Source organism: Propithecus coquereli, unplaced genomic scaffold (assembly GCF_000956105.1).
Source record: "Propithecus coquereli isolate 6110/MARCELLA unplaced genomic scaffold, Pcoq_1.0 Scaffold241, whole genome shotgun sequence".
NCBI lineage: Eukaryota > Metazoa > Chordata > Mammalia > Primates > Indriidae > Propithecus > Propithecus coquereli.
In genome coordinates this window covers 2,854,330-2,881,683 of record NW_012147964.1, presented here as the reverse complement: position 1 = coordinate 2,881,683, position 27,354 = coordinate 2,854,330, and the positions used below count along the sequence as shown (strand labels likewise).

At 61.7% G+C, this 27,354-nt stretch overlaps 2 protein-coding genes across 2 annotated transcripts in view; both read right to left on the bottom strand.

Moving 5' to 3' along the window:
* The window catches only part of TBXA2R (thromboxane A2 receptor), an 8,007-nt gene extending 1,450 nt beyond the window's left edge, over positions 1–6,557 (bottom strand). The window contains exons 1-2 of the mRNA XM_012646280.1: positions 6,496–6,557; positions 1,104–1,968 (exon numbers count right to left, since the gene is read on the bottom strand). Coding sequence (XP_012501734.1) covers positions 1,104–1,889 — 786 coding nt within the window. The 5' untranslated portion in view covers positions 1,890–1,968; positions 6,496–6,557. The remainder of the gene's footprint in view (positions 1–1,103; positions 1,969–6,495) is intronic.
* A 3,370-nt stretch (positions 6,558–9,927) lies between these two features.
* CACTIN (cactin, spliceosome C complex subunit) lies at positions 9,928–23,280 on the bottom strand. Its single transcript, XM_012646279.1, has 10 exons — positions 23,080–23,280; positions 20,448–20,916; positions 18,125–18,220; positions 17,619–17,764; positions 17,135–17,297; positions 16,941–17,055; positions 13,408–13,600; positions 12,559–12,681; positions 12,159–12,466; positions 9,928–11,549 (listed from the first exon to the last, which is right to left on the bottom strand). The coding sequence occupies exons 1-10, from the start codon at positions 23,274–23,276 to the stop codon at positions 11,059–11,061; spliced, it is 2,301 nt and encodes a 766-aa protein (XP_012501733.1). The 5' UTR covers positions 23,277–23,280; the 3' UTR covers positions 9,928–11,058.
* Between the last annotated feature and the right edge of the window lie 4,074 nt (positions 23,281–27,354).

The window sequence follows — 27,354 nt, the reverse complement described above, 5'->3', positions numbered from 1 at the left end:
AGCGATCCTCCTGCCTCAGCCTCCCGAGTAGCTGGGACTACAGGCATGCGCCACCATGCCCGGCTAATTTTTTCTATATATTTTTAGTTGTCCGGCCAATTTCTTTCTATTTTTAGTAGAGACGGGGTCTCACTCTTGCTCAGGCTGGTTTCTAACTCCTGAGCTCAAACGATCCTCTTGCCTTGGCCTCCCCAGAGTGCTAGGATTACAGGCATGAGCCACCGTGCTTGGCCTCATTTACTTATTTACTGGGTTCATTTTCTGTCTCTTCCAGAAAGTAAAGAATTTTTGTCGGTTTTGTTCTCTGCAATGTCTCCAGCACCTAGAACAGTGCCTGGAACACAGTAGGTGCTCAATACATGCTGGTTGAAGGAGTAAGTGAATGACTGATCTTATTTCATCCTTATAACCACCTGAGACCCAGACAGCACCTGTTTAGCTCCACAGCCCGAGGACCACGGGGCTCGGGGAGGGAAAGTCATTGTCAGAGTCCCGCCGTGAGTCCTTGTCGAGCACGGGTTGGAACCCTAGCGTGTGACTCCAGACTTGGCTTCTTGTCCTGACTTAATCAGAAATGAAAAAGTAACCACTCCAATGACACCAGTTCAATGAAAGGACTTCAGAAATCTTGGGTTTACATAAGAGCTCTTGTGGAGTTCCTCTGACCCAGAGAAAATCCGGGCAGGGCTGGCTGGACCTCAGCCAAGAACTAGACACAAAGGGGACTCAGGAAACATTGAGTAATTAAGTAACTCTGTCTAGAGTGCTTTCCTCCTTTTGTCTAGCAGATAAACTCCTATTCATCCTTCAAAGCCCCAGCTCCCATGCCCTCCTCTGGAAAGCTTTCTCTGATACCCCAGGAAGAAGCTCAAAGCCCCTCCCTGGGCCTCCCAGTCCCCAGATGCTGCCTCTGCTCCAGCCCCGAACACAGGGTTTTGGGGTTATCTGTGTCTTGCTCACGAGCGCCTCAAGGAAGGACACTTGAACGCTGGGGCGTCTGCCCGTATTTTCTCTGGACCGGAACCTAAGGATTTAAATCCAGTCTGGGTGACCCGAGGCCCAGTTTCAGGGGTGGCAGGAGCCCTGCCCAGACCCCCACTCACCAGGAGAGGCATCCAACAGACACTGGCCACCACCATGATGCCCAAGAGCTGCGCCATCATCTCAACCTCGCAGTCCCGGGGGCGCTGCTGGGCGGCCTCCTGGCCGTGGTAGACATGGCAGAGCGTGGCCACGCTGACCGTGTTGAGCAGGAAGGACAGTCCCACCGAGAGGCTGCCGAGCATGGAGAACAGCAGGCCAAAGGCCACGTCCCCCGGCTCTGCGCCCAGCGTGAGGAAGCACCAGGAGCCGGGGTACTGGACGGAGTAGCGGCCCACGCCCAGCAGGGGCAGCAGGCCCAGCGCCAGCGCCGCGGCCCACACCAGCGCCACCGCGGCCCAGGCGCGGCGCTGCGAGGCGAACGGCGGGCGCGAGAAGGGCCGGGTGATGCCCAGGTAGCGCTCCGAGGCCATGGCGGCGCCCAGCAGCAGCGGGCACAGGCCGAAAAACACCATGACGACCCCCATGAAGTGGCAGAGGCGGCAGCTGGGGTCCACGGCGTGCCAGTCGAAGAGGGCCGCGTGCTGGGTCACCACGATGATGCCTGTGACCAGCAGCCCCAGGAAGTCGGTGAGGACGAGGCCGCAGAGGAAAGTGAGGAAGGAGGAGCGCGTGTACGAGCTCCCCTGCCGCGCGCCCGCCAGCACGCTCAGGGCCAGCAGGTTGGAGGCCAGGCCCACCACGCAGAAGGAGGCGGCGAACCAGGGGGAGGCGATCAGGCGCCGTTCCTCCAGCGTGATGTTCGTTGGCCGGAAACAGGGCCCCAGGGAGCTGTTGTTGGACGACATGGCGCTGGAGCCGAGGGGGACGGTCACCACCCCATCAGGCCTACGCTGCAGAGAGCTTTGGACACTGGCTTGGGCACACCTAGGAGGAAGAGAGATTTGCTTGTGATTAATTCTGCATTTTGTTTTAAGTGGCTCTGGCGAACTCCTACACAACCTTCAATGCCCCAGCTCAAATATCCCCTCTTTGAGGAAGCCTTTTTTGACTGATTTCACTCCCCACGCAGGGAATATTACTACTATTACTACTAATGCTGCTATTGCTACTAATATTAATACTATCTCCACCTCTGTCTTGCCTGAAACCCAATGACCCTCCAGGGCTGCCTCCTCTGGGATCCCCGGAGGACACCGGGAGGTATTTTTTTGGGTGCTGGGGAAGGGCTGGGGAGCCCTGGATTTGAACTCTTGCCCTGGTGCTCATTATGTGACCCCAGGGAAGTGGTTTCTACTCCCCGGGCCTCAGTTTTCCCATCATCGGCCCATCCAAGCCCTGGGCAGGCTGCAGAGCGCGAATAGATTTCAATTATCGCGAGACAGAAGTTCTGCGCTCCGGGATGCGGCCAGTGCGGGGAGGGCAGGCGGCTGGCGGCTGGCTGGTGGCCAAGGGTCCCCGCTTCTCTCCCCGGCTCCAAGGTAACTTCGCGGGTCCCGGTTTCTTGCGAATGCATGTGGGAGAGAGACCGCAGGGGGAGCCGTGGGTCCCTTATGTCCCTCCTCACACGTCGCAGTTGTGCGGATTCCTTGTTTTCCAAGTTTGTGGCGTTGCTTTTATAAAAAGAAATAAACCCTGCCACCCGGTTCCATTTTGGGAACAGAAAAACCCAGCTCCTTTGGAGCGACAGGTTCCCCGGGGACAGGTTATAAAGTGCAGCGGGGCACCCGCTACCGGTGTGGGCTGGGGGACTCCACGAGCCAGGCGGCCGGGCCCAACCGTCAGATGTGATGAGAGCGAAGTGAAAATAAAACGAGAACATTCCAAAACCCGCTCCCACTTCCCAGAAAGGACACACCTCGGGGGACGTCACGGTCCGGAGAGAGGCGGTGACTTGTCTGACTAAAGCCACCCAGGGGGCCGGGGCTGGCACCCCAGTCTCCTGCCTCTCGCCCTGGGCGCACCCCCAAGACACACTTGGGCGGGCAGAGAGGGGGCAGCAGGGCCCGGGGGCCGGTGGGACTCTGCAGTATCCGGGGACCGGGCAGTCAAAGCTCATCACGCTCCGGCTATGATCCCCATTTTGCAAAGGGGGGAAACCGAGGCACAGAGAGGTTAAGCAACTTGTCCAAGGTCCCGACGCCCCGGCTGGAGCGGATCTGAGATTAAACTCCCGCCTCCTCACGTAGAAACGTGACTAAATGCTTTTTCAAAAGCCCGCCAGGCAAGGGTCGGAATCCGATGACTTTTTTCTTTGAGAAGAGAGAATTTTCTTACAAGTTGGTCAGACTGGATTCGAACCCTGGCTTTGCCATGAGACTTCCCACTGACCTTGGCATCTCACGACCCTGCTCTGAGCCTCAGTTTCCCTTCCTGTAACACGGGGGTGATCCAATCTGCACGTAGCACTTAGCACACAGTAGGTGCTCAATTCGTGCTGCCCCCCAGGCGGCGCCCCGGGTGTGGCTGTTTTGGGGAAGCCAAGTGGGTGGCCGCCGGCTGTCACCCCCCATCTCATTAACTGGCGCCTTGGCCTGGCTGCTCCTCGTGGAGCCTCATAAATTATCCAGCTCCCAACGGCGTCCCTCCCAGGCGGACAGCCAAGGCCACTGCCAACTCAGTGGGGGCAGGGCCTCCAGTGGGGAAACTGAGGCACAGGGAGCAGAAGTGGGGGCTCTCCGTGGCCACCGGTGACAGTAGCCCTAGACTCCAGGGAGGGGGGTGCCCTTTGCTGTCTCAGACTTGGATCCCTGCTCTTGAATTCCCCCAGGACGGGGCGCTCCCTCCCTCGAGAGCCGGTACATGCTGTTTCTGAACATTCCTGGGAACTCAGGCTGTGCCCGCGGCCGCCGCCCCGGTCCTGGCCTCCGCCTGGCGTGAGCGCCATGAGGACTCCGTGCCCCCACCCTCGTGCGGGAGCGCTGTTCACCCGGGGACACGCATCCGGGACTCCCTCACGCCTCCCATGTCTCGGAACGAACTGCTGACCAGGAGCTCTAGGCCGGGGGGTGCTGCAAACTGGCACCGAGTCCCTCTGGCCACGGCTGGAGGTTTCCAGCCCCCCCCACCTCTCCCCGCCGTGGGCTCAGGTGGTAGTGGCTGTCTCAAGTTCCCCAGGCAGGGAGGCCAACAGGGGGGCCTGGCACAGCCTCTCCTCTCCTCTCTGGTTGGCCAGGACGATGGCAGGGTCCCCACCAAGGGAGGACCAGAAGTAGCCCCTGGGGAACTTGATCTCTGTGCCTCATGGGAGGGGTGGGCCCCAAGGCCCTTTGCTGATGCTGGAAAAACCCAGAATTCTGCGGCCTGAGAGCGGGGGGACATTTGCACTTTGAGGGTCCAGGGACCTGGAATTCTAACGAGCCCCCACTTCTGCAATCCAGAAAAGCCTCAAGATTCTAGAACTTGCTGGGCATGGTGGCTCACGCCTGTAATCCCAGGGCTTTAGGAGGCCGAAGCAGGAAGATCACTTGAGCCCAAGAGTTCAAGACGAGCCTGGACAACATAGCAAAACCCCGTCTCTACAAAAAATAAAAAATTAGCCGGGCATGGTGGCACATGCCTGTAGTCCCGGCTACCCAGGAGGCTGAGGCAGGAGGATTGCTTGAGCCCAGGAGTTGGAGGCTGCAGTGAGCCGTGATGACACTGCTGCACTCCAGCAGCCTGGGTGACCGAGTGGAACTCTGCCTCTGAAAAAAAAAAGAAAGAGAAGATTCTAGAATTCCAAGGGGGTGAGGTTCTGGAACTTGGGCGGGAATTTGGCTGGGTCCCGGGTTCCAGAAATCTCTGTCTTAGCTCCCTGCTTCCTTCTGGAGGGTGGACACTGGGTTTTCCTGCAACCCGACACTGCCCCGACTGGCCCAGACCCACTGGGTGAGACGGGAGACCCAGGGGGCCGTGTGCACGGCTCTGTGCACGGCCGTTCCTGGAGGCCTGGGCTCTGGGCTGGGCGCGGGCACCAGGCTGGGCTCCGGCCATGAACTTGGAATGTGCTCTTCGGTTCCCAAGCAGCAGGCCCGTCCCCCGCGCGAGCTTCCCCCTCCATCCGTCTCTCCACACCCCACCCCCCGCCTGCCTGTCCCCACAGCCTGGGCCTGCCCAGCCCCACCCAGGGCCGGCGATGGCCTCAGACAAGCCTGGACTCTCCAATCCCCAGTCTGCCCCTGCCAAGCTGGGGGCCCAGTCTCGCCCAGCCTCAGTTTCCCCCCGCTGTGAAACGGCGATCAGAACGGCGCCCACCAGCCCGCCAGCATTCTGGGTGCTCAGCCCAGGCCTGCCTGGCAGAGCCTCTGCCTCCGCGGCGGCCCTGTCCGCTGTGCCCTCCCCTCTGTGGGCGCGGCTGGTCTCCTGGCAGGGCACTCGGGGCGGTCAGGCAGGAGTTCTGACCGCGGCCCAGGCCACCGATGGCACCTTTTGACCTGAAACCAGAGAGACCTTAACGCCTGCAGCTGTGGACCCCTGTGCAGACGCCCACGCGGGCGAACACTCGACCCACCTTGAACTGCAGGGGCACTGTTGCCCCGGCACGCTCATGTTCTGGGAACTCTTCCTGTTTGTGACACCTGCAAGGTCCCCAGGGCAGAGGGTGCAGTGTGGGGGATCCCCAGCCAGCCAGACTCGGTTCCACCCTTGCTTGGGCCCCTGACTCATGTGGCCCCCTCTGAACCTCTGTTTCCTCTTCCGTACAGTGGGAGTCCTCAGAGTGATCACAACTCTTGTGGAGCGCACAAGAGTCACAATCATTCCACTGATGTGCACCAAGGGCAACCCCTGTGTGCGCACACACACACACACACACACACACGCACACACACAGACGCACACAGGTGGAGACACAGACCCAGACACCCAGGCAGACACCCAGGCAGAAACACAACAGACACAGACAAAGACAGATGGACACACACAGACACACAACAGCACACAGACACACACCGTCAGGGAGAGACACACAACCACACGCACAACCATCAGACACAGATGCAGACACGACACACACACGCAGACACACAAACCAACAGACCCGCACGCAGACGTGCTCACAGGGACACACGATGAGACACACACAGCTGCAGGGACACACTTGCTCCCAGCCACACCCAGTGCCTGGGCACCCTCCCCTGCCCTGCCTTGAGTCTCAGACCCCCCCATTCCCAGAGTGGCCCACAGGAGGCAGAGTGGCCCCACGCGGACCCAGAGACCCTGGATGCACAGGTCAGCCCGGGCCAGGCTCAGACCCGTGCGCACGGGTGCCCGGTACAGGCCACAGGATACACGCTGGGGACACACAGCACCTGGTCGCTGTCGCCGCCCACGCGGACACACCCACAGTAGGGCAGGGTCAGCGCGGAAGGCGGGCTCCTGTCCACACCGGCGCATCCTGCACCACTACGGCGGGGCGCAGTCCGCACCTGGGCGGACCCCAGCTGGCCGGACCCCCATCCGTGCGGACCTCACCTGGGCGGATCCGGCCGCGCGGGGTGTCTGGGCGCTGCAGTCTCGGAAGCGGAGCGGGCGGAGGGCGGGGAAGGGCGGGCCGGGCTCCCGGGGAATCCGCGGGGAAACCGAGTCACGGCCGGGGGCGGGCCGAGCAGAGGACCCTGGCACCGGCACGTTGGCGCGGGGGCCAGAGGGAGGGCGTGGCGGCAGAGGACGCCCCCGGGTCGCGGGGACCCGGCCTGGAGGGGTCCGCCGGGCCTCGACCTAGCCCGGGGTGGGGGCGGAGGGGGCCCCGCTCCGCGGCGCCGCTGGGTCTCTCGCGAGCCCTGTCTCTCTTTGTCTCTCGCTGTCTCTCGGTCCGTCTCTCATCGGCCCCGCCCCCGGCGCTGGCCACGCCCCTCAGGCGCGGGCCTGGCTGACTCGGTGAGTGGGGCCCCCGCGGGACACCCGCGGCCTCCTTGGGGGGGCTCCGTGGGACCCCGGGACCCCCAGGGCTGCGCTGGCCGGGGTGGGCAGGGACGCCTCCTCGGAGCCTCGGCCCCTCCGGCCGCCCCAGTCCCCGCCAGGCCCCTTCCCGGCCTCCTGTCGCGGCGGCGCCTCGTTCCCCGTCTGGGCAGCGCGCGGAGGGGCGGGCGGGTGGTGGGTCAGCTCCCTGGGCGCCAGGACCTGGCGCAGGGGACAGGGCTCCGAGCCCGTTAACCAGCGGGGCGGAGCCTGGCACACAGTAGGTGCTAAATAACTGCACGGCTGTGTTTGAGGCCCCCGCCAGGGGTGGGGTGGGAGCGCGGGGGTGTGGGGGGCTTCAGACTTTCCACCGGCCTTCATGGGGGCTCCGGGCTGAGGCTTTCCCCCAGCAGGTGAGCCCGGGGAGGGGTGAGGCCTTGCTGAGGGGGGGTCCTGGGAGGAGGAAGGGGGGGGTTGTAGGGGGCAGGCGAATGGACGAGGCCTGTCCCTGCAGGAATGATTCAGAAGGTGACGCCAGGGAGCCCAACGCAGGACTTGGGGACTTAGGACCAGGTCCTGGGCCAGATCGGCTTCCGACGACCTTGAGCCAGGCAGGGCCTTGTGTTAAGGGATGGAGAGGGACAGGACAGGCTGGCCTGGCCTCGACCCCACCCCACCCAGTCCCCTGGGCCTGAGAGGGCCGGTGAGTCCAGGCTCTGAGTGCAGGGGCGATGGGCTCCAGCCCTGGCCCTGCCCCCCCCCCCCCCCGCTGTGTCCGGAAGCCCCTTCCCCGGGTGCCCCACCCACCATCCTTCCGCCTCCAGGCCTCTACTCACACCCGGCTTCCCCTCTCCACAAAGCCCCTCCTCCTCTGTTTCATCCGATTGTCTTGAGTCCCTGAGCCATTTAACCCTAACTTCTCTCTTCCTTGGCAAGGAGGCTCCAACTCCTATGCGTCTGGCAAAGCCCTGGCTCCAAGGCCCCTTTCTTCTTGATCTAGGCCCCTGAAGCCTTCTTGATTTCCCAGACGGTCTTACTCCCTCCAACCCCTCTCTGTGTCACAGATCATGCGGTGGGACAGTTCTGAGTCCCAGGTAAGATTCGAAACCAGGCCTGCCTTTGAGGCTCCCCGAGGCTGGAGAAGAAGCTGGACACCAACTGTTCCAGCCCCCTGGGGGCAGGGCTAGGCCACAGGAAGTGCCGGGGGAGCCTAGAGGTGAGCTGGGAAGGCATGCTGCGGGGAGAGGGCATGGGAACTGGGGCTTTGTGGGATGAGGAGGAGTACCCCAGGTCTGGCCTACGAGGCAGTGGCAGGAGTTGCATGTGCAAGACTTTGGAGGTGAGAGAGAGAGTGAGTCTTGCTGAAAACTAACTACAAAGAGGGCAGATGTGGTGGGAAGAGGATGTGGGCCTGGGGCTCCAGATGGGGGGTGGGAGCTGGAGGAAGGCTGCTCTGTTCCCACTTCCTCTGTCCCTGGCCCTGAGATAACAAGGACAACGTCCTTTCTGGGAAAGAGCTTGGGTCGGGGTCAGAGAAGGACGCTTGACTCGCCTTTTAGTCTGAGCCTCACCACGTCTCTGCAAGGCAGCGGGTGGAGGTGCTTGTCTTGTAGATGGGGAAACTGAGGCCCAGAGGGAGGAGGATGCCAAGCCCACATGTGGGGTTTGAACATGTGCTCTGGGCTTCCCCCACCTCTGGGGCTGGTGGCTGGAGGTCTCCAGCCTTAGCCTGCCCTCCCTGCCCTGCTATGCACGTCCCAGCTCAGTGGCACAGCAGGCTCTGGTGGGAGGAGTCGTCAGGGGCTGGGGGGGCCAGATGGTGGGAGCAGAGGCCAGGCACAGGATGTGCCCCCCGTGGCTGTGGTTTCCGGCGGGGGCCAGGCAGGGAGTGTCTATTCTTAGATTTGGACACAGTCAAGGGCAGGAAGAAGCTAGAATGGGGGGTTGGGGGAGCTTCCGGGACACCCGGTGGGCCGCAGGCCAGGGTGGGGTCATGGGCGGCTGGCTAGGTGTGGTGCCTATCCCTGGCCCCCACTTCCCATCTGTGTGAGGAGTGTCCCTGACACTCAGCTCGGTGGCCCTGCCCAGCTCACACACCCTCCACGGCTCCCCTGTGCCCTGGGAAAGTCCAGTCCTTCGACCTGGGCACACCTGCTGCCCTCACCCCCTTCTCTGCCCAGCACCCTGCCCTGCCAGGTCCAGTGCCTGTGTCCCCTCCTCCAGGGAGCCTTCAGTGCCTTCCCTGCCCTAGCTCTGCCTCCCTCCAGACTGGGGGCTCCTGGCTACACACGTGCCCAACTTGGTGGATGGCCACCTTGGTCCTCCTGCCCCGAGCAGCTACTTCCCTTGGGGTCGATGCCCTGCTGGACTGCACAGGGGATGTGAGGAGGAGGAGCTGGGAGAACCCCTGCAGGGGCAGGTGGGGAAACTGAGGCTGGGACAGGGGTGGCAGTCTGGGAGGAAGGGTGCTCCACCTCGGAGAAACCCAGGTTCTAATCCTGGATTAGATGGGTGGAGCAGGTCAGGGGTCAATTGATAGAGGCTGCCCAGAGGATGCTAAGACTGCTCTGGAGATCTGCAGTCAACTAGTGATGTCTGCCAAGGGCAGGGCAGGGGATGGAAGTGCTCTGTGTGCTGCCACCCTCACATACCCACCTTCGTGTGTTGGGACAACGGGTGACACCCCACCTTGTGGGCAGGGAGGCAGCTAGGGGGTGGTGGGCACAGATGGAGGGGACCCAAGGACTAAACTCCCTAAGGGACCACTGTGACCTATTTTTGGGTGGCATGGTCATGTTTCTCAAAGGTCTTGGTTGTGTCAGTCCCTTGGCTGACAGATGTTCCGTGTTATACAGGACGCCAGCAACTAGGGTGGCGGGGCATGGGCCGCCAGGACTCCGCACTATCTTTGTAGCATTTCTATAAATCTAAAATTATTCTAAAATAAAATGTTTATTAAAAAAACATGCAATCTCACAAGGAGACCAATTTACTGAGAATAAAAGATGTCCCTCCAGCCCACCTAAAAAAGTTTTTTAGAGAAACAAAGTAAACTGTTCCAGAAGAGACTGGGCGCCTGGGTGGTCGTCTGGGAGCTGGTGACTGGTGGGGCCGGGAGGCGGCACTTCAAGGTTCCCTGGGGGTCGAAGGTTGGGGGTGTCTCCTCGTCAGACGCTGAAAGAAAGGAGCCCGCTGCTGCCTGCTGAGCGCTGGGGCTGCGGACACCGTGCGGCCCTAGGGGGCCCGGGAGGAGCACCACTGTCCTGATGTGGGCGGGAACTCGGGGTCGCTGGGGACGTCTAGGGAAGCCCCTCTCACCACCCTGCAACTGGCCGAGCTGTGGGGGCTCCTCTCCCCTCCAGGCCCTGTGCGCAGCGGGCCTTGGTCCTGTGACCTTGACAGAGGTGAGGACCTGGACGGTGGACGATAACGCGTCCTCCATACCCACCGGGGGTGGGGAGGGGCAGTCGCTGCAGAGCTTGGACGAACCCCGATGGAACGTGCTTGAGGAAGGGTCAGGTTCCCAGTGCTGCCGACTGAGTGGGAGCCCTGATCCCGCTGAACCTGCAGCTGCTGTCCCAAGGGCCCATTAATAACCCGAGAGGCGTCAGGGGTGGGACTTGGGTTTCCTGCCCCTCGCAAGCCAGGCACCACCATGTGCGGCCCTCTGCTCCCCGCTGCGTGGCGCCCGGCTCAGGGCAGGTACCTGCACGCCCAGACGCAGCGTGGGGTCTCGTCTGGAGGCAGCGGCCGGGACCCAGGTCTGGCTTCCTCCCCGCATGCACTCTGAGGGGCGGTGCAGCGGGTCTCAGGCCTCATTCGCCAGCCCGGGACCAAGAGGTCAGCGGCGGGGGGTCCCTCCTGCTCTGAAGATCCCCCCAGCGGCCCCGTATCTCTCTGAGTTAGGCTCTATGGGGACCCCCAGTTCAAAGAGGGGAAACTGAGGCCTGGTGAAGGGAGGTCTAGCCTGAGGTGGGCTGTGAACCTGGGCAGGCAGCGACCCCACAGCCCCTCAACCCGGCCCGGCACGACTCTGCAGCTGCAGCCCAGAGGGTGGCCCCGGAGTGCCCGCCAATTTCACTGAGCCCCCTTCACTGACGTCCCTGAGGGCACCTGCCTGTTGTCCCCTGGCGGCTGTCACCGCCGGTAGCGGTAGCGCTTAAAGTGGAACCAGAGCTGGAAGATGCCGTTGGCGAACTGGCAGCGGAAGCCATGGCGGTGCGAGTACTCCCACTCGCGGTTGACGATCTTGAAGGCGATGTCCTCGTAGGGCGGCCCCGCGTGGAAGCGCAGGATGGCGAAGTCCTTGTTGTCCGAGCAGGTCTCCAGGAAGTACTCGGGCGTGGAGCGCTTGTCGATGAGGTCGGGGTAGAAGATGTTGAACTTGTAGCCCTGCACGATCTTGGGCGGCGGGTTGTCGAAGTCGTAGTGCGTCTGGTTGTACTTGTTCCACTCGAAGCCCGTGTGCACGCGGTTGAAGAAGCGTGGCTTGCGCGGCCGGTACTTGTCCGCCCACAGGTAGGCCTTGCCCGTCAGCGGCATCTCCACGCTGAACTGCGCCTCGTCCTGGCCCATGCCCTCCTTGGCCCGCCGGAAGAAGATGTCCTCTGCGCTCTCGCTGGCGTCACCTGCGGGTGAGGACGTGCGTTAACCTGGGGCCTCAGTTTCCTCCTTGGCCACAGGCCTCCTTCCCAGGCCCTCTGGCGGGGGCTGCGGTTAGTGCCTCTGGTAGAAAGGGAACAAGCACGAAGTACACCACGCGCCCTGGGCCCTGGTCCTGGGCCATTTGTGCCCGTCACCCTCCTGGGCGGGCACCAGAAACGGTGTGTCCCCTGCGCGTGGCAGGAGGGCCCGGTGGGTAGGGCCCAGCTGTGGGAACCAGCCCCACGTGCGACCCACTAGGGGACCCTAGGCCGGGGCCTTTCTGAGACCCGTTTCTCTGTCCTGGGACGGTGGTAGCACAGGGAGTGTTCTGACAGCTGGTGAAAGCTGCGATCCCTGGCGTGCCCACGGCCAGTCAGCAAGCGCAGAACGAGCGCTTGACCAGTCAAAAGAATAAATGGGTGAAAGCACGGGTGCTCGGACCCGGAGAGAGGACAAACGTGGGCAAATTCACCGCCAACGCCAGAGATCTCAGCTGGGGGCACCAGGCTGGTCCCAGACACCCAGCAGCTGCGCCCCGCCCCCGGCTCACCCCACTAGCTCCCCTGCCCCGCCCCATTCCCCGCCCACCGCACCTGTGACCTGGAGCTGCTGGCGCGACAGCTGCAGGCGCTGCAGGTCCTCGTCCGGCTCCAGCACATGCGCGTCCAGCGGCAGCTCGTGCGCCGTGAGCAGCCGCGGGCTGTACTTGCCCGCGTCGTAGTCGTCCAGGCTCTGCTGGATCAGGTCTTCCTCCATGAGCACCACCTCGCCCTCGCCCTCGCCCTCGCCTTCGCCCTCCGCCTCAGCCTCTGCGGGCGCCGCCCCGCCCGCCTCGGGATCCGCCGGGCCGCCCTCCAAGGAGGGCCCTGGTGGGGTGGGGGCCGCGTCCTCAGGCCCCAGGCTGGGGAGGAGAGAGTCGGGAGAGTCAGAGTGGGTCGGAAGGGGAGGAGGTGAGGGCTGCCACCCGCTGTGGCCCCTCCAACCGCCACCTACCTGGGGCTGGGTGACTGGGGCTCCTGCTTCAGGATGGGGAACAGCGGCTCGCTCTCCACGCCCTGTTCCTGCTTCAGCTTGTACAGCTTCTGCCGCAGCACGTCCTGGTGGCGCTCGCGGAGCCTGGGACGCAAGGCCAGGGTCACCTTCCCGCTTGGAAGCAAGGGGCTCTGCACCCCCACCCCCACACATTCTCACACCCCCATTTTGCTGGCAGGACCCTGAGGCCAAGAGGGAGGCCACGGCTCTGGCCGGAACCCCTGCTCAGGCCCTGCCAGTACAGGGTCAAGAATTTCAGCCAGGAGGACAGTGTGACTGAGGGACCCTGGAAAACCATCCCATGGCTGGGAGGGGGCAGCCCTGGACGTGGCCCAAGTGGCCAAGGCTGGGGCCGGCCAGGACACTGAGCTGGGGAGGCCAGTGACAAATTTACAGGCCCGCACAGAACACCGCCAGCTACAGACCGGGTGGAGGACACAGTGTTTACACGAGAGTGCCAAGCACGCGGAGAATCTGTACACGGCCAGAGGCCGGAGGGCGCCTGTACATGGAGGGCGCCTGGCCTGTGGTGGGAGGCAGCCAAGACAGGCCGCCTTGGGACTTCCTGCAGTGTGTGATGGCCCCAGGGAAACAGAGGCCTGGGGACGGCTGGAGCCACCAGGTGCTCCTTAGAGAGGGAAGGAAGCTGCCTGTGGCCAGCCGGGAGGGCAGCCTATTTGAGGGGGCACTGGAGCATCTCGGGGGCCTTCCTGCCAGGGCCCCGCTGCAGTTGGCGGCTCCCTGTCCCCGGGCAAGGTGTGGAGAGGGACAAGACCCCGAGGACGGCTCCGCCCGGCGCGGGGCCCTCACCTGGCCCTGGCCATGTGCGCGCGCAGCTGCTGCAGTAGGCTCTCCCAGTAGCCCATGTCCAGGTTGGGGCCGCCAGCGCGGATCTTGCCCTCGATGCCCTGAAAGATGACCTGCAGCTGGTTGTACGTCTTCCCCTTGAAGACTGACTGCACGTCGGAGCTGACCGAGGCGTTGACGCCCTCGCGGCGCTCACCTGCGGTGGGGTGGGGGCTGCTCAGCGCAGGGCGGGGTCCCTGGTCCTCGGCTTGCCCACTTTGCCGAGCTGCTCCCCCCCTACCCCGGCCTCCCCTTCACCCGCAGGGCTTCGATGGTCTAGGTCACCCCGACCCTGGCTGGACCTTTCTACCACAGCCAGGGGGCGTGTTAAAATGCAGATCCCCGGGCTGGGGGTGGCTGGGTATGGCATTACCAGCCCGAACCAAGTGGGGCCCCAGGAGGGTGCGCTCGGCAGCCACTCTGCAGAATTCAGACCCAGCTGTGTGGCCATGGACACGTGGCTCACCCTCTCTGGGCCTCCATTCCCCTCTGGGAGGCTGATGAGAGGCTAAGGAACAAGCCCCTCCTTGCTAGCCCGAGAGGCCCCTGACCCTATGTGCTCTGCTTGTAGCACGCTGGCAGGGCCATGTGGTGGCCACACCCTGAGACCCTGCCCCTTGTTGCTCCTGCCACCCTGGCCTCGTTGTTGTCAATCAGAGACACCAAGCCTACCCCTAACACCCCAGGGCCTTTGCACATGTCATGCTCCCCACCAGCAGCCCAGTCTTCTCCTTCCCACTCACCTCCTGACTTCCACCCCCTCAGTGCTCAGCGAGAACACCCCTCCCACTGGGAAGCCCCTCAGCCACCTCCAATTGACAGGGACCCCCAGAGATTCACAGCTTCCTGAGGCAGGCACTTGTCGGACTCTGCTGCCAGGTCCCTAGCGCTGTGCCAGGCCCACAACCAGCTCAGGACATAGCTGCTGGGGACATGGGGGGGGAGGGGGGGAGAGGTGACCCATGCATGTCTCCTGCCCCAAAACTGCCCTCTCCAACCCCTGCAGGTGGACAATTCACTAAGAGCTCACACCCAGACCACAGGGGTTGGGACAGCGCAGAAAGGACCCGGGTCCCCTCCAGCAATCACCCGGGGACCCTGGAACCGGCACCCAGAGCTTCAGCCCTGGATTCCATGGTAGAGCCCCAGGGTCGCGGCCTGGGCCTCTGGCCAAGTGGAGCGCGGCTCTGCTCTCTCTCGAATAGGACAGCGACAAGCCAGGCAGAAAGCCCTGCGGGCGCTGCTCCCACGACATGGAGCGCGGCCCTGTCAGCCTTCACAGGAAGCCAGGTCTGGATGCCGCTGTGTCCCTGGAAGTCTCTGGAATGGCCCCGATCAGAGCCCGGCTGGCCCTGCTGCAGCGTGTTTCAGGGGAACCCCATCTGGGTCGGGAGGAACCTAACAAGGGTCAGCTGGGACAGAGACCCACTTTCTACCGCACACCCTACTGGGCGGCCAGAACTGCGAAAAGAAAATGTCAAGGCCCAATTTAATTCAAAAAGCCAAAGCAGGGCTCTGTGGCTCTCCTGGGGTAGACAGCAGAGTCAAGACCCCTCAGCTCCCGCCTTTCCCTGGACATTATGCTGAAGGGAGAATCGGAACACAAAAAACTCTCTCTCTGGGGACGCCTGACGCCACCTAGGGTCCTAAACTGTAATCCCTGGCGAGAGTGGGCAGAGGGCGGCTGGTGTGCAGACGGGAGCCGGGCACAGGGAATGGTCAGAGAAGGCGCCGTGCAGTGACCGGGCCCACGGAGGCTGGCAGAAGAGGCCCGGGGACTTTGGCACCAGGAGATAGAGTGAAATGTCCCTCCAGACCGTGTGACAGCCACCAGGGTGGGGTCTCTTGCCTTCTGCAGGCAAATGCCCTGCCCCCGGCATTCTGTACGCAGCCCCACCGCTGCCAGCGCCAGCCCAGAAAGACCTTCCAGACACACATCTCTGATGCCAGAGAACCCTCCTTCCTTTCTCTGGAAGTTACTGGAAGATGCTGAGAGGGTTAAGCGTGGGACAGGATGGGCTGAGTGAACTGTAAGGAACAAAACTTCATTTGAAAACATGAAAGAGGCCAGACACGGCAGCAGCTTGCGCCTGTAATCCCGGCACTCTGGGAGGCCGAGGCGGGAGGGTCGCTTGGGCCCAGCTGCTGTGAGCTACGATGACGCCACTGCACTCCAGCCTGGGTGGAAAACACCAAAGATGTTGATCTTTTTCCTAAGAGAAGGCAACTGTCACTCACCGCCCTGTCTAAACAGTGAACGGTATTTACCCAGGCCCTCGGGGACGCTGAGCGCTGCTAGGCGCACGTGGCGGCTGATGCCCGGGAGAGGGGCTGAGGGAAGGGCGGGGTTAGAGCAGCTGCTGCGGGCTGGGATTGAGGGGCGGGGTGCGGCTGCTGCAGCTTTTAGAACAGGGAGTCTCACCCAGGACCCGTCTGCCTCCCAGGAGACACTGGGCCATGTCTGAGGACATCTGTGGTTGTCACGACTAGGGGGACCTCCTGGCACGGCAGGTGGAGGCAGGGATGCTGCTCAGCATCCTGCAGTGCCCAGGATGTGCCCTCCCCAGAGAATGACTCGGTCCCAGTGTCCACGGGGCTTTAGAGCGTGTCCCCTTGAGAACAAGCGCGTGCAATCACCGAGATGAAAGGGAAACTTGATTTAAAAAGCCCGTCAGGCCCGGGCGCGGTGGCTCTCGCCTATAATCCTAGCACTCTGGGAGGCTGAGGTGGGAGGATTGCTTGAGGTCAGGAGTTTGAGACCAGCAAGAGCAAGACCCCGTCTCTACTAAAAATAGAAAAAATTAGCTGGCCAACTAAAAATAGAAACAAAAAATTAGCCAAGCTTGGTGGTGGCGCCTGTAGTCCCAGCTACTCAGGAGGCTGAGGCGGGAGGATCGCTTGAGCCCAGGAGTTTGAGGTTGCTGTGAGCTAGGCTGAAGCCACGGCACTTCAGCCTGGGTGACAGAGCGAGATTCTGTCTCAAAAAAATAAATAAATAAAATAAAAGTAAAAAGCCTGTCTAGTTGAAGGGACACGAAATGACCCACCCGAGGAGGAAGCACCTGGATCAGATCCCAGCCACGGGGAACAGCTCTGCTCCCACTAGAACAGCCAGAGCCGCTGTGACCACTGAGCCCGAGCAGAGCAGCCGGCGGGGATGCTCCCGGGACGCCGGCACCGCCCGGTCAGCGGTTACGCGCAGCCAAGTCCAGCAGCTGTGCTCTGGGCCCTCGGACAAGAGCCCCGGAGGGAGCCCCACGCTGGTGGGAAAGCCCCTCACCAGGCCGCTTTGCCCTCTCCTGCCCCTGGTGGCCTTCCCGCACAGGGGCGGGCTTGAGAGGGGCCATGGACACCCCAGATAGGGAACTGAGGCCTGTGGAAGGCGCTGGGCCCTGCAGCAAGTGTGAGGCTCCTGGTAGAACCACCCAGGCCTCTGCGGCTCCCACCAGACCCCAAGAGCATGCTTGGTGGCTCTGGTCCCCTGGCCCTGCAGTTACCTGGGCCCTTGCCCGAGGCCTCCAGCTTGCGGAGCTTGGCGATCTCGTCCTCGGTGATGGTGGTCATGTCCCGCCAGAAATCCGCGTTCTTGCCCTGCTCCAGCTCCATGTACACCTGGGCAGGGGCGGAGGGCAGGGTGAGGACGGTGAGAGCCCATGGGCCTGGGTGCGGCAGGCGGTGCGGCTGGCAGTACCTGGATGTCCTCTAGCAGGTCCTCCATGTCGGCCACGGTGAGGCCGTTCAGGAAGGTGTAGGGCTCGTGCATCTCCACGGCCAGGTCGTCGTCCTCGGCGCTGATGTACTTGGCCAGCAGGTCGATGGGCTTGGCCCGCCCGTCCCGGATGCGGATCTTGGAGCTGTGGGAACAGGGGTGGTGGCATCAGAGCTGGGGGGAAACCCTCCGTGAAGACACGGATCTGAGGATGGCCCTGGTCTCCCAAGGGAGCCCCTAGACCAGGCAGGCCCAAGCTGGGAGGAGCCACAGATGCCATCAAGTGTAAGCCCTTTGCTGGGACCGGTGCAGTCGGCTGGCAGCCCAGTATGGCAGGGTCGAGGCCAGGCAGAAACCTGAGATGAGGGAGCTGTGGGTTCCGGGCAGAGTGACAGCAGTGCAAAGGCCCTGGGGTGAGGGTGAGCTCGCCGTGTGGGGTCCAGGCAGCTAGTGGGGCCCCACGCACCGCAGCTTGGCCTGCTGGAGGTGGAAGTTGTCCTCTTGCTCCTCCCACGTCTTGAAGTGCTCGGCCTCCTTCTCCCGCTGCAGCATCTCCAGCTCCTGCTCCCGCATGGCCTTCTCCCGCTCGCGCTCCAGCCGCAGCTGCTTCACCTGGGGGCGCACGAGGGGGCCGGGGGTCGGGTGGGGCGGCTGTGCATACACATGACCCTGCTGCCCTCGCAGGCCCTGCGTCTGCTGGGGTTGGGGTACAGACCCAGGCCCGGCCCCGCCCCCACTTGTTCTGCAGGAGGCTCAGAAGCTCGGAGGAGCTGGGCCATCCCGGCCACCTGCAGGGGGCATCTGAGCATGAAGCCCAGAGGACACAGAGCCCAGAGGGAAGGGAAATGGCCCCTGGATCCAGCTGTGCCTGAAGCCCATGCCCCTGGACTTTCCTCGTAAGCCAGCTCTGTGTCGCCCGGCTTCCAGCCCCTGGAGAGGGAGGCCTGGCGCAGCATGGGGTGGGGCTCCCACCTTCTGCAGCTCCAGCCGGTTGTCCTCCTGGATCCTCTTGTTGCGCTCCTTCAGCTCCTTCTCCTCCAGGTGGCCGATCCCCTTCTTCTCCAGGGCCTGCGGAGCAGCACCACTGAGCACAGACTCCCACACCTGCCCCCCCAGCCCAGGAGAGCAAGCAGCCAACACAGAGGACCTGCCCGCAGCCTCATGTCTTCTCGCTGCCACCCCAACGCGCCCGAAGCACGCAGACGGGACCCCACCGTGGGCGAGACATGGCGAAAACACAGAACAGAGGCATCAGCCTCGTCCCGTGGGAACTGTGGCCACCACCAGAGGGTCTCGCCTGGGACCTGCTGACTCCTGTTTTACACGGGAGCCCCGGGGCCCTGGCGCTGTGAGGGTCAGTCCCTCAGCGAGTGGGGACCCCTGACTGTATGTGGGGAGGGCAGGGGTGGCGGGTGAATGAGGACGCATGGGAACCAACCTTGCCCGGGTCACCACAAGCGGGAGGCAGAGGCTCCACACTCCCAGGCCACGGGGCACCCCCCGCCCCCTCCCACACACAGGGGCATCTTCTCTCTCCATATCCTCACTCGAAGGAGGGTGCAAGGGTCATGGGGGCTGCACCCGGCCACCCTGCCCCAGCCCGGAGCCCCCGCACCCTCAACATCATCTCGTGGTGGCTGCCTGAGCCTAGCGCTGAGCCCTGTGCCCCTCACCCATCCCTCCCGGGGGCTCTCAGGAAAACACGCCTCCAGGGCGACTAGGGCTGCCTGGCTGGGGACCACCCCACAGACGCTCGGGCCACTCCGTGGTCTCTCCGATTTTACCTGGGCCACCACCACTCAGGTTAACAGTGGCCAAGCTTCCCACCTCCATGCTGCAGAGAAGGGCAGCTGAGGGCACCGGTGCAGGCCCAGGGCCTGCTGTGGCACCCGGCATGTGGCAGGCGCGAGACACGAGTGTGGTGCTGAGGTCCCGGGAGGCAGTGCCCTGACAAAAGGTAGTGGGTGGTCCCGTGTCAGCTGTGACCCGAAAGGTGAGAAGGAACAGTGTCGCGGGAGGAGGGGAACGTCCAGGCAGAGGCAGACGGAGCTCGCTGTGTTCCAGACACCAGTAAGAAGCCACCTGGGGACGTCATGGCTTCCAACTGTGTGAGCACAAAGCCAGTGGAGGCTAGGCCACCTGCTCCCTCCGCCCTCCACTGGGGGGCGCTGCAGTGGGTTGAACTGTGTTCCCGACAAAGACACGTCACTGTACCCACCCCTGTGAGCTGTGACTGTGACCTTATTTGGAATTGGGTCTTTGTGGATGCTGGCTGGTGAGGATGAGGTCACCCCGGAGGAGGACGGGCCCTGATCCAGTCACTGGCATCCTTATAAGAGGGAAACTCAGACATGGGAAAGAGAAGGCCGCGTGAGGACGCAGATACAGGGGAGACGGCCATGGACCACAGAGGCAGAGACTGGAACGATGTGGCCGCACGCTGAGTGACACTCGGGCTTTGCTGGCAGCTACCAGAAGCTGGGAGGGGGAGGATCCTTCCTGCCTTGGAGCCCTTAGAGGGAGCTTGGCCCTGTGAACATCCTGATTTCAGACTTCTGTGCCCCCAGAACTGAGAGATGATAAATTCTGTTGTTTTTCTTTCTATTTTTGAGACAGGCTCTCGCTCTGTCACCCAGGGTGGAGTGTAGTGGCGCAATCACAGCTCACTGCAGCCTCCAACTCCTGGGCTCAAGTGATCCTCCCGCCTTAGCCTCCTGAGTAGCTGGGACTATAGGCGCCAGCACAACTGGCTAATTTTTCTTATTTTTTGTAGAGATGGGGTCTTGCTATGTTGCCCAGGCTTGTCTAAAACTCCTGGGCTCAAGCGATCCTCCTGCCTAAGCCTCCCAGAGTGCTGGGACTAGTGTGAGCCACCACGCCCGGCCAATTCTGTTGTTTTAAGCTGTGTGCCTGAGGCTAGTGCAGGATGAAATGACCAGCTTAGAGATGACACGGTGCCCATAACCGTGGAACCCTGTCCTGGGTGTGTGATGCTAAGAACCTGTTCTCCAGTCACGTCTGAGGCTGGGCTGGTGTTCTGGGCAGACTGCCTAGGTCTCCCACTGCAAGAGACAGTTAATGGCAGCAAGGCTGATGGTGACAGAAACCGGTGCATGGGCACGCGTGTGTGTAAAATGAACTCTCACGACAGAGCACAGGCTGGGAGTGTCTGCTGTGACTGCTAGGGGCTCTCGAACCGGAAGAGACTGTGCGGAGTACACAAAACAGAAGTCCTTAGAGAGGGAGGAGGGCCTGGGACACTTCAGTCCCAGACTTTGCCACACGAGCTGCTCACCTTGCTCCAGATGAAGGTGCCCAGGAGGTTGTTGTCTCCGAAGGGGTTGTCAGTGTTGGTGTAGCCCATGTACTCCTCGCCCCAGCCCATCTTCTCCCGCTTCTTCCGCTCCTTGGCCTCCTTCTTGGCGAGCCGCCGGGCGCGCTTCTCCTCGGGCGTCTCGAAGGCCTTCATCAGCTCTTCCTGCTGCTTCCGTTCCTCGCGCAGCCGCAGCCGCTCCTGCAAGCTCTGCTGGTGGCTCAGGGCGGCTGCCGCAGCCCGGGGACTCTGGCAGCGCCCTGGAGACATGGAGCTGGACCCCGAGGAGCCTGGGGACCAAGAGCGCGGGCGCCGGTGGCGAGCCCATGAGCCCCGCTGCTCCTGACCCGAGTCGGACTGAGAGGACCGGTCCCTCGAGCGCCATCGCGGTGGCGGGGGGCTCCGGCTGCGCCTCCCTGGCCGCTGCCACGGTTCTTCCTCCGAATCTGACCTGGGGAGAGGACCCGCAAAGGCCTGTTTAGTGCCTGCTGCTCTGTCACCTGTTCGACAGATGCTTACTGGGTGTCTTCTAGGTTCTGGGGACACAGCAGTGCCCAAACATGGGTGTCTCCTGCCTCCCTGGGCTCACTGTCCAGTGCGTCCCGCCAAGGAAGACATCAATAAATAAATATACAGTGTCACACCAAAGACATGAGCCACAGCAGCGATGTGGGACCGTGGGGTGGGCTGCATGTTACAGAGGGCAGAGAGGGCCTCTCTGAGGAGGGGACATTGAGCAGAGCCCTGGAGGAACTGGTGGACACAGCTATGGGAGGACCTGGAGGAAGAGCATTCGAGGCAGAAGGAACGGCGAGGAGGCCCGTGTGGCTAGGACAGAGTAGGGGGGAGTGGGAGGAGGTCAGGGCGGGAGTCGAGCTGGGGTCACCAGTGCAGGAGTTACACAGGTGTAAACCAGAGGACCTGATTACATCTGAGTTGTCAAGGGAGGGCTTTCCAGGTGGCAGCAGTGTTTAAACTGGTCCTATAGGCTGGAGAGGAGTCAGGTGGGGTACAATTGGTAAGAGCAGGGAATGGCGTGTGCCAGCCCCTAGGGATGGAGTCATTGCCCAGGGGTCACTGAACACAGAGAACAAGTACCAAATATTTTGTAAAATGCTCTATTAAGTTCATGTCAAAAAGATCTAAACTACACAAACCAATCATTTTGGAGCCCTTAAATATTGACCACAAACTTAATCAAATTTTCATAAACAGTATCAAGTCTGATTACGTATCTCATGTGGCTGATCATCACAAATAACTCAATACCAGAAAAACAGTAGACTAAAAAAACATGAAGATGAAATTAACCATGACTTACTGCTACACTTGAGCCAATGTTAATATAGCAACACCTGGGGCTCAAACAAGGGTCAGCAAACTTTTTCTATATAAAGAACCAGACAGTGAAAACTTTAGGGGTTCGCGGGCCATATGGTCTAAGACGCAACTGTTCAACTCTGCTGTGTTATCACCAAAGCGGCCGTGGACAATACATAAACAAGTAAGCACGGGTGTGTTCCAATGAAACTTGACTTCTGGACACTAAAACTTGAATTTTGTATAATTCTCACGTGTCATGGAATATGTGTCAACTTTTGATTCCTCTCCCCCCGCCCCCATTTAAAAATGTAAAAATGATTCTTGGTTCACAGACTGTGCAGTTTGCCAACCCCTGGTTTAAACCATCTTTTTGTTAACTCCATTCTGCTGCTTACATTTTCCTGGAATTCCGAAGGTGGCAATGACCTTACCAGACTCAGAAGGAAAAGCCACCTTGTGAACTTAGCACGAAGCTGTATTTTACTACAGCCACTCTGGCTGAAGTCCTGTGCACATCTTGAGGACGCACGTTAACTTGGGCCAGAACAGGGCAGGACTGGCCTGAGCATCACAGCCACTAAGGGGCTGAGCCAAAACTGGGACCCAGGTCTGGGAGTCAGTCCCGGTCACCAAGCTGGTTACTTTGTACCAGCGTAGACTCCAGGCATGTCTGGCAGGTGCCCTATCTCCAGAAGAAGGACTGTGGGCCGTGGGGAAGCTGAGACTCAGGCCCAAGGAGTCAACCTGGAGTCCTGCCACCTGTCGCCGCCTCTTCCCTCTCACTCCACCTGCGTTAGCAAGTGTCCTCACCTCTACTTCCGAAATCCCTCTCCAATCTACCCACTTTCCCACTGTGCCTCCCTCTCACCAAGGCTGCCTTCATCTCTTGTCTGTATCATCCTCCTTCCTAGTGCCCCTCTTGCCTACCTCAGTCCTTCCTACACCGGGAAGCCAGAGAAGGGGTGCAAAAGTAAGCCAGACCACGTCACTCTCCCGCTCAAAGTCCTCTCACGGCTCCCCATTTCCCTCCGCGTAACGACCAAACTTGGCCACGGCACGCAGGGCTCTATATGATGCGCTCCCCGCCGTCCCCTCCAACCACCAGGTGCCCGGCCGGGGGCGCCTCTCGCTTTCCTTTCCACTGCCAGATTAATTCCGACTCGTGCTCAGACGCCCCTCTCAGGGAAGGCCTCCCTGATTAAGTCGGGGCCCTGCCGTCTCCCCACCCCTGGGTTGGGAGGTCCGGAAAGCAGGAGCCGGGTCCCCAGCGCGGCCCCCGTAGTGACCTCACCTGCGGTCTCGTCTCCGCCGCCTCCGTCTGCGCCTCCGCTCGTCCTCCCGGCGCCGCCGGTCTCGTCCCCCATGGCTCCCGCTCCGGCTTCGGCTTCGGCTCCGGCTCCGGCTCCGGCTCCGACTCCCGCTCTGGCACCGCCGTCTTCGTCCCCTGCGACCCGCGGACCGCGAGCGCGAGCGTGTGTCCCGACCCATCGGCTGGGACAGTGTCCGCGGCGTCGACACAAACAGCCGGGGCCTGCGCCGGGGGCCTTCCTCGGTGGCGGCGCGCGCCGGGCTGCCCTGTCCGCGCCTTAGACGGAAAAGAGGAACCCACCCCGCCGGCCCAGCCCTAGGGGACTCCGATGCCCTGAACCCTCCCCTCCATCTGCAACTGTGGCCCGCTTGATGCCGTCTGTCGGACGGTCCACTCCGGGAAAGGGGGTCGCCCTTCAGGCAGTGCTGGAGGCAGCCACAGGCGGGTCCTCGCGCCTCAGGGGGCCTGAGGAACTGTGGGCGGGGTCAGGACAAACAGGAACCGATGCATGGGCGGCGCTTGGAGAGGCGGGACCAAGGGGAGGCGGGTCCAGTGGGGGGGGTGTGGTGGGCGTGGCCAAGGGAGGCGTGTCCGGGGAGCGAAAGGACGGCGGGAACCCCGGAAGGTGGTGGGTTCCAGGCAGCTCGGGAGGGGGAGTGGGCGGGAGCGGGAACGGAAACTGAGCCTTAGATGCTGGGCTATGAGCCTCATCGTTATGCCCCACCACCTGCCCATAAATACCTGTGTATTTCGGGAGTTTAGCTTTTTTTAAAAAAAAACTTGGATAACTCCTGGATTCCGTGTTACCCCATTTGTAGGTGGGAAACTGAGGCTCGGAGAGGGAAAGTCACTTTAACACCTGCCTTCCTAACCCAGGTCGTCCGGATTGTGCGCCGCTGCCACCACCCCCTCGCCCCAGTTCTGTCCACACCGGGCTGGGAGTGCCTGTGCTTGGAAGATGGTATTAATGATTTAAGCTTTTAAAAATGGTTATTTTTAAAAATGCAACTTCTTAACACCTGCCCTAAACGCTGGCTTTGTGTGCTGTGCTTGGTGTGAAGGTGAGATCGGAAACTCCCCTGCCGCTGTCAGTAAGGACCCTGCTGGTCCTGGGAGGTGGGTTGTCATGGTGACAGGTGGCCTGACCGGGAGGAGAGCCTGGCCCATGATTTTAAAACTTTGGGTGCATCCCCGCAAGTATCTGAAAAGGTAAGCACGTTTGCGATCACCAGCATGTTCAGCCTGTAAGTCAGCGGTGCCATTTGTGCATCTGCCTCTGTGTTAAGAACTGCATTTCCGAGGCGCTCCATTATGGACAGGATCTGCCTTTCAATGCAGTTTCTCAAACTGGGAGCCTGGGAGAAACATTTTCCCCACAAGGGAATTGTGATGTCACTCAATTTGAGCAACTGTGGCAAAATGAGTACAAACTTCGGGGAGTGTCTGTTCCTAGGCACTGGGCTGCACCGATGTCAGAAGCTTTGAAATGTTTTCCGAGTTGAGCTGCAACCGGAAAGAGGCCGTAGCAGTTAAGGTGTTGGGTGCTGTTGCTATTATAATAAATCCCACGAAGGTTGCTTTGCCCTCTGAGACTCAAAGTCCGCCCTCAAACTCCCACCAGACCACTGGCACCCAAAGAGGCAAAGGGACGCGGGCCGATGCTCAATACCCGATTTATTAGAGATCTCTTCCACATAAAAAGAGGGGGTGGCAGGTATGGGGGGGCGGGCGCGGGTCTGGGCTGCATACGAGTGTCATTTGGGGCCAGCAGAGGCTGTTGTTTCAGAGGTGCCCACTGTTCTGGGTTTGAGGAACACGGCACTCGCGTCTGTGCCACGGGCTCGCTGCTCCGGATTGTCACGCGCCAGACGGCGGGGCAGAGGAATGGAGTGGAATCCCGGTAGGAGTTAAGACACACGAGGTTTGCAGTTTCTTGTTGTTTCCGGAATCAGTTCGGCCATAAAAAGGGGTTCGGGGTGGGGACGGGTGGTGGGATGGAGCCACCAGAGAAAAGGAGACGGAGGGCGCTTGTCCTGGGGCAGGGACGGAGGGGCTGTGGCGACAGTACCATGGCAAGGTACAGGGACAGGAGTATTGCACTGAGCAGGATGGGGACACATCGGGATGGCTTCGGGGGAACAGAGGCCGACGGGGAGTCGGGGACACATGGAAATTTCCACCTCGTCAGTCTCAGAGAAAATGCTTTTGTGTTTACAGTACAGGAAATGGGACACTGTCTGTGTTCTCAGCAACAGCAGCCATCAGAGACACGAGGCAGGAGGGACGGCGGGCCTCAGCCACCTGGGTATTTACAGATTCCTGGGGCAGGGATGGCTGGGTGGGTCCAGGGGCCTTCCTTGCAGGGGGTCTGAGGAAGGCGACGAGTTCGCTAAACGTTATAAATAGGTCTTGCCTTCCTGCCCCCTGCCCCGAAATAATAAACGGCCGCCGCCCCTCGCAGTCTGTAGAGTACGTCAGCATCGCTTTACAGTTCTCTGGAAAGGAACAAAAATAAAAATGCAACCAACACAAAACGGGTCTCCAATGGGGCCTCGGAGACTTAACACAAAAACAGAAATGCTGTGATGTCCATGGGAAGTTTGCGAATTTCTCCTGCGGGTGAGCCAATGTCGGAGACTCGTGTCCTGGGAGTCACTCAGCAGAGCCAAGGGGGCCGCCCTGGACGTGGCGCCTGTTGCTCTGGGTCATCTCTACGGGCTCGCGGGGTCTCTGGTGCTGTCCCTGTGGGTCATCCAGGTCCCAGACGCCCCTCTGACTTCTGTCCCCTCTGTCCCAGGGGCAGGCCAGCACCCATCGGGAGGCTGGGCACCAGCAGGTGGGCACCAGGCTGTGACTCAAGGCCAAGGCCGCTTCCCGGGCTGGACAGACCCTCCTGGGCAGGGGGCGAGGACCCCAGAAGGGCTTGTTTGGACCTGTCCTCTGAGCCACCCGGCGGCTGGTCCCCGCTGAGGGCTCTTTCCTTTCCCGGGCTGAGACTCGAGGAGCTGCTTGAGGGAATGTCCGTCCCCGCCTGGGAGAAAGGCCCTGGGGATGCGGCCTGGTTCTCCACGGCTCAGGGGGGCACCTGCTGTGGGAGGGGGCGGGGACGGACCTGAGCAGCAGGACGCAGCAGCATCACAGGAACTTGTGACAGGCTCAAAAACAATGGCATCCCCACGGGAGGTTCCAGCTGATGTGGTCCCATGTCACTCCGCTGGGGAGGCACGGGTTGGAGGAAGATTCTCCCAGAAGGTGCGACTTCTGCTCCGAGCCTGCCCCCAGCTCCCCGCATCCTGGGCAGTGTCACTAGGGAACCGTCACCAACATGCCTGTCTCTGGAGTCCCGTGTAACGGGCAGGGTGGGGGCGCATCCGCAGGGGGTGGGTGTCACTCTGCTGTCACCAGTGCCCTCTGGACGCAGCGGCCACCCCATCAGGCTCTGGCCTCCATGGTCCTGCTGGGCAGGTGCCACTGCCCCTGCTGAGGGTGCGAGCCCAAACGACGTCTTCTCTCCTCCTTTGATCCCCATGGGAATGACATCACTTAAACGGCAATGAAGGAAACACTCTGGGGAGAGGGGTCTGCCCCTCTAGGTTGTGCCTGGGCAGAGGGGGCGGGGGGGGTGGCTGTCCCCCATCAAGACCGGCCTGCCCGCCAGCCCCGAGCCCTCTGGGACACAGACTCTCTGGAAACCCCGCGGCGCGGCTTGGCCTCCTGTTCCGTCTCTGGCTTTGAAGGGGCATCTCATGTCGCTTGGAATGTCTTTGCTGGATGCTGCGTGGTCCATGCTGGGATGGGGGACACGTCCCCAGCCCCTCCCGTGTGCATCTGGAGTGTGCGCACCTGAAATTCTTGCTCGCGGGGCCCCTGGGAGGTGGGGTCAGGAGGTCCTTCCGGAAGGCGGGGTGCCTGAGTGGCGGGACACACAGATGATGAGGGGCTCGGCCAGGCGAGAGCCGTCCCCAAGGCGACCGCTAAGAGCAGAGGTCCTGCGCTGAGGCCCCCAAACCTGAGCTGAGGGAGGGAGGGTCTGCTTCCGGGTGGGGGTGGCCCCTGCGCTCTCAGGCATCCCAGTCCGTGAGGGACAGAGGCGGAGCGGGGGGACCCTGCCGTCCTGTCTGCACGTCACAGGCTGGGGCTTGGAGTGTGATGTTGTCCAGGGTGGCCGGGACACGGGGTCCTGGATCCTGGAAGGTGGCAGGAACAGCCTCGTCCCCCCGAGAGGAACATGCAAGCACAACAGAGAACCGAAAAGTG

Excerpts from the sequence above, each read along its gene's own strand:
- CACTIN (XM_012646279.1), bottom strand. The coding sequence starts at position 23,276 with ATGGGTCGGGACACACGCTCGCGCTCGCGGTCCGCGGGTCGCAGGGGA. Across the intron at positions 17,765-18,124 it reads ACCGGCTGGAGCTGCAGAAG|GTGAAGCAGCTGCGGCTGGA; the intron begins GTGGGAGCCCCA and ends GTGCGCCCCCAG. Across the intron at positions 12,467-12,558 it reads CCCCAGTCACCCAGCCCCAG|CCTGGGGCCTGAGGACGCGG; the intron begins GTAGGTGGCGGT and ends TCTCCTCCCCAG.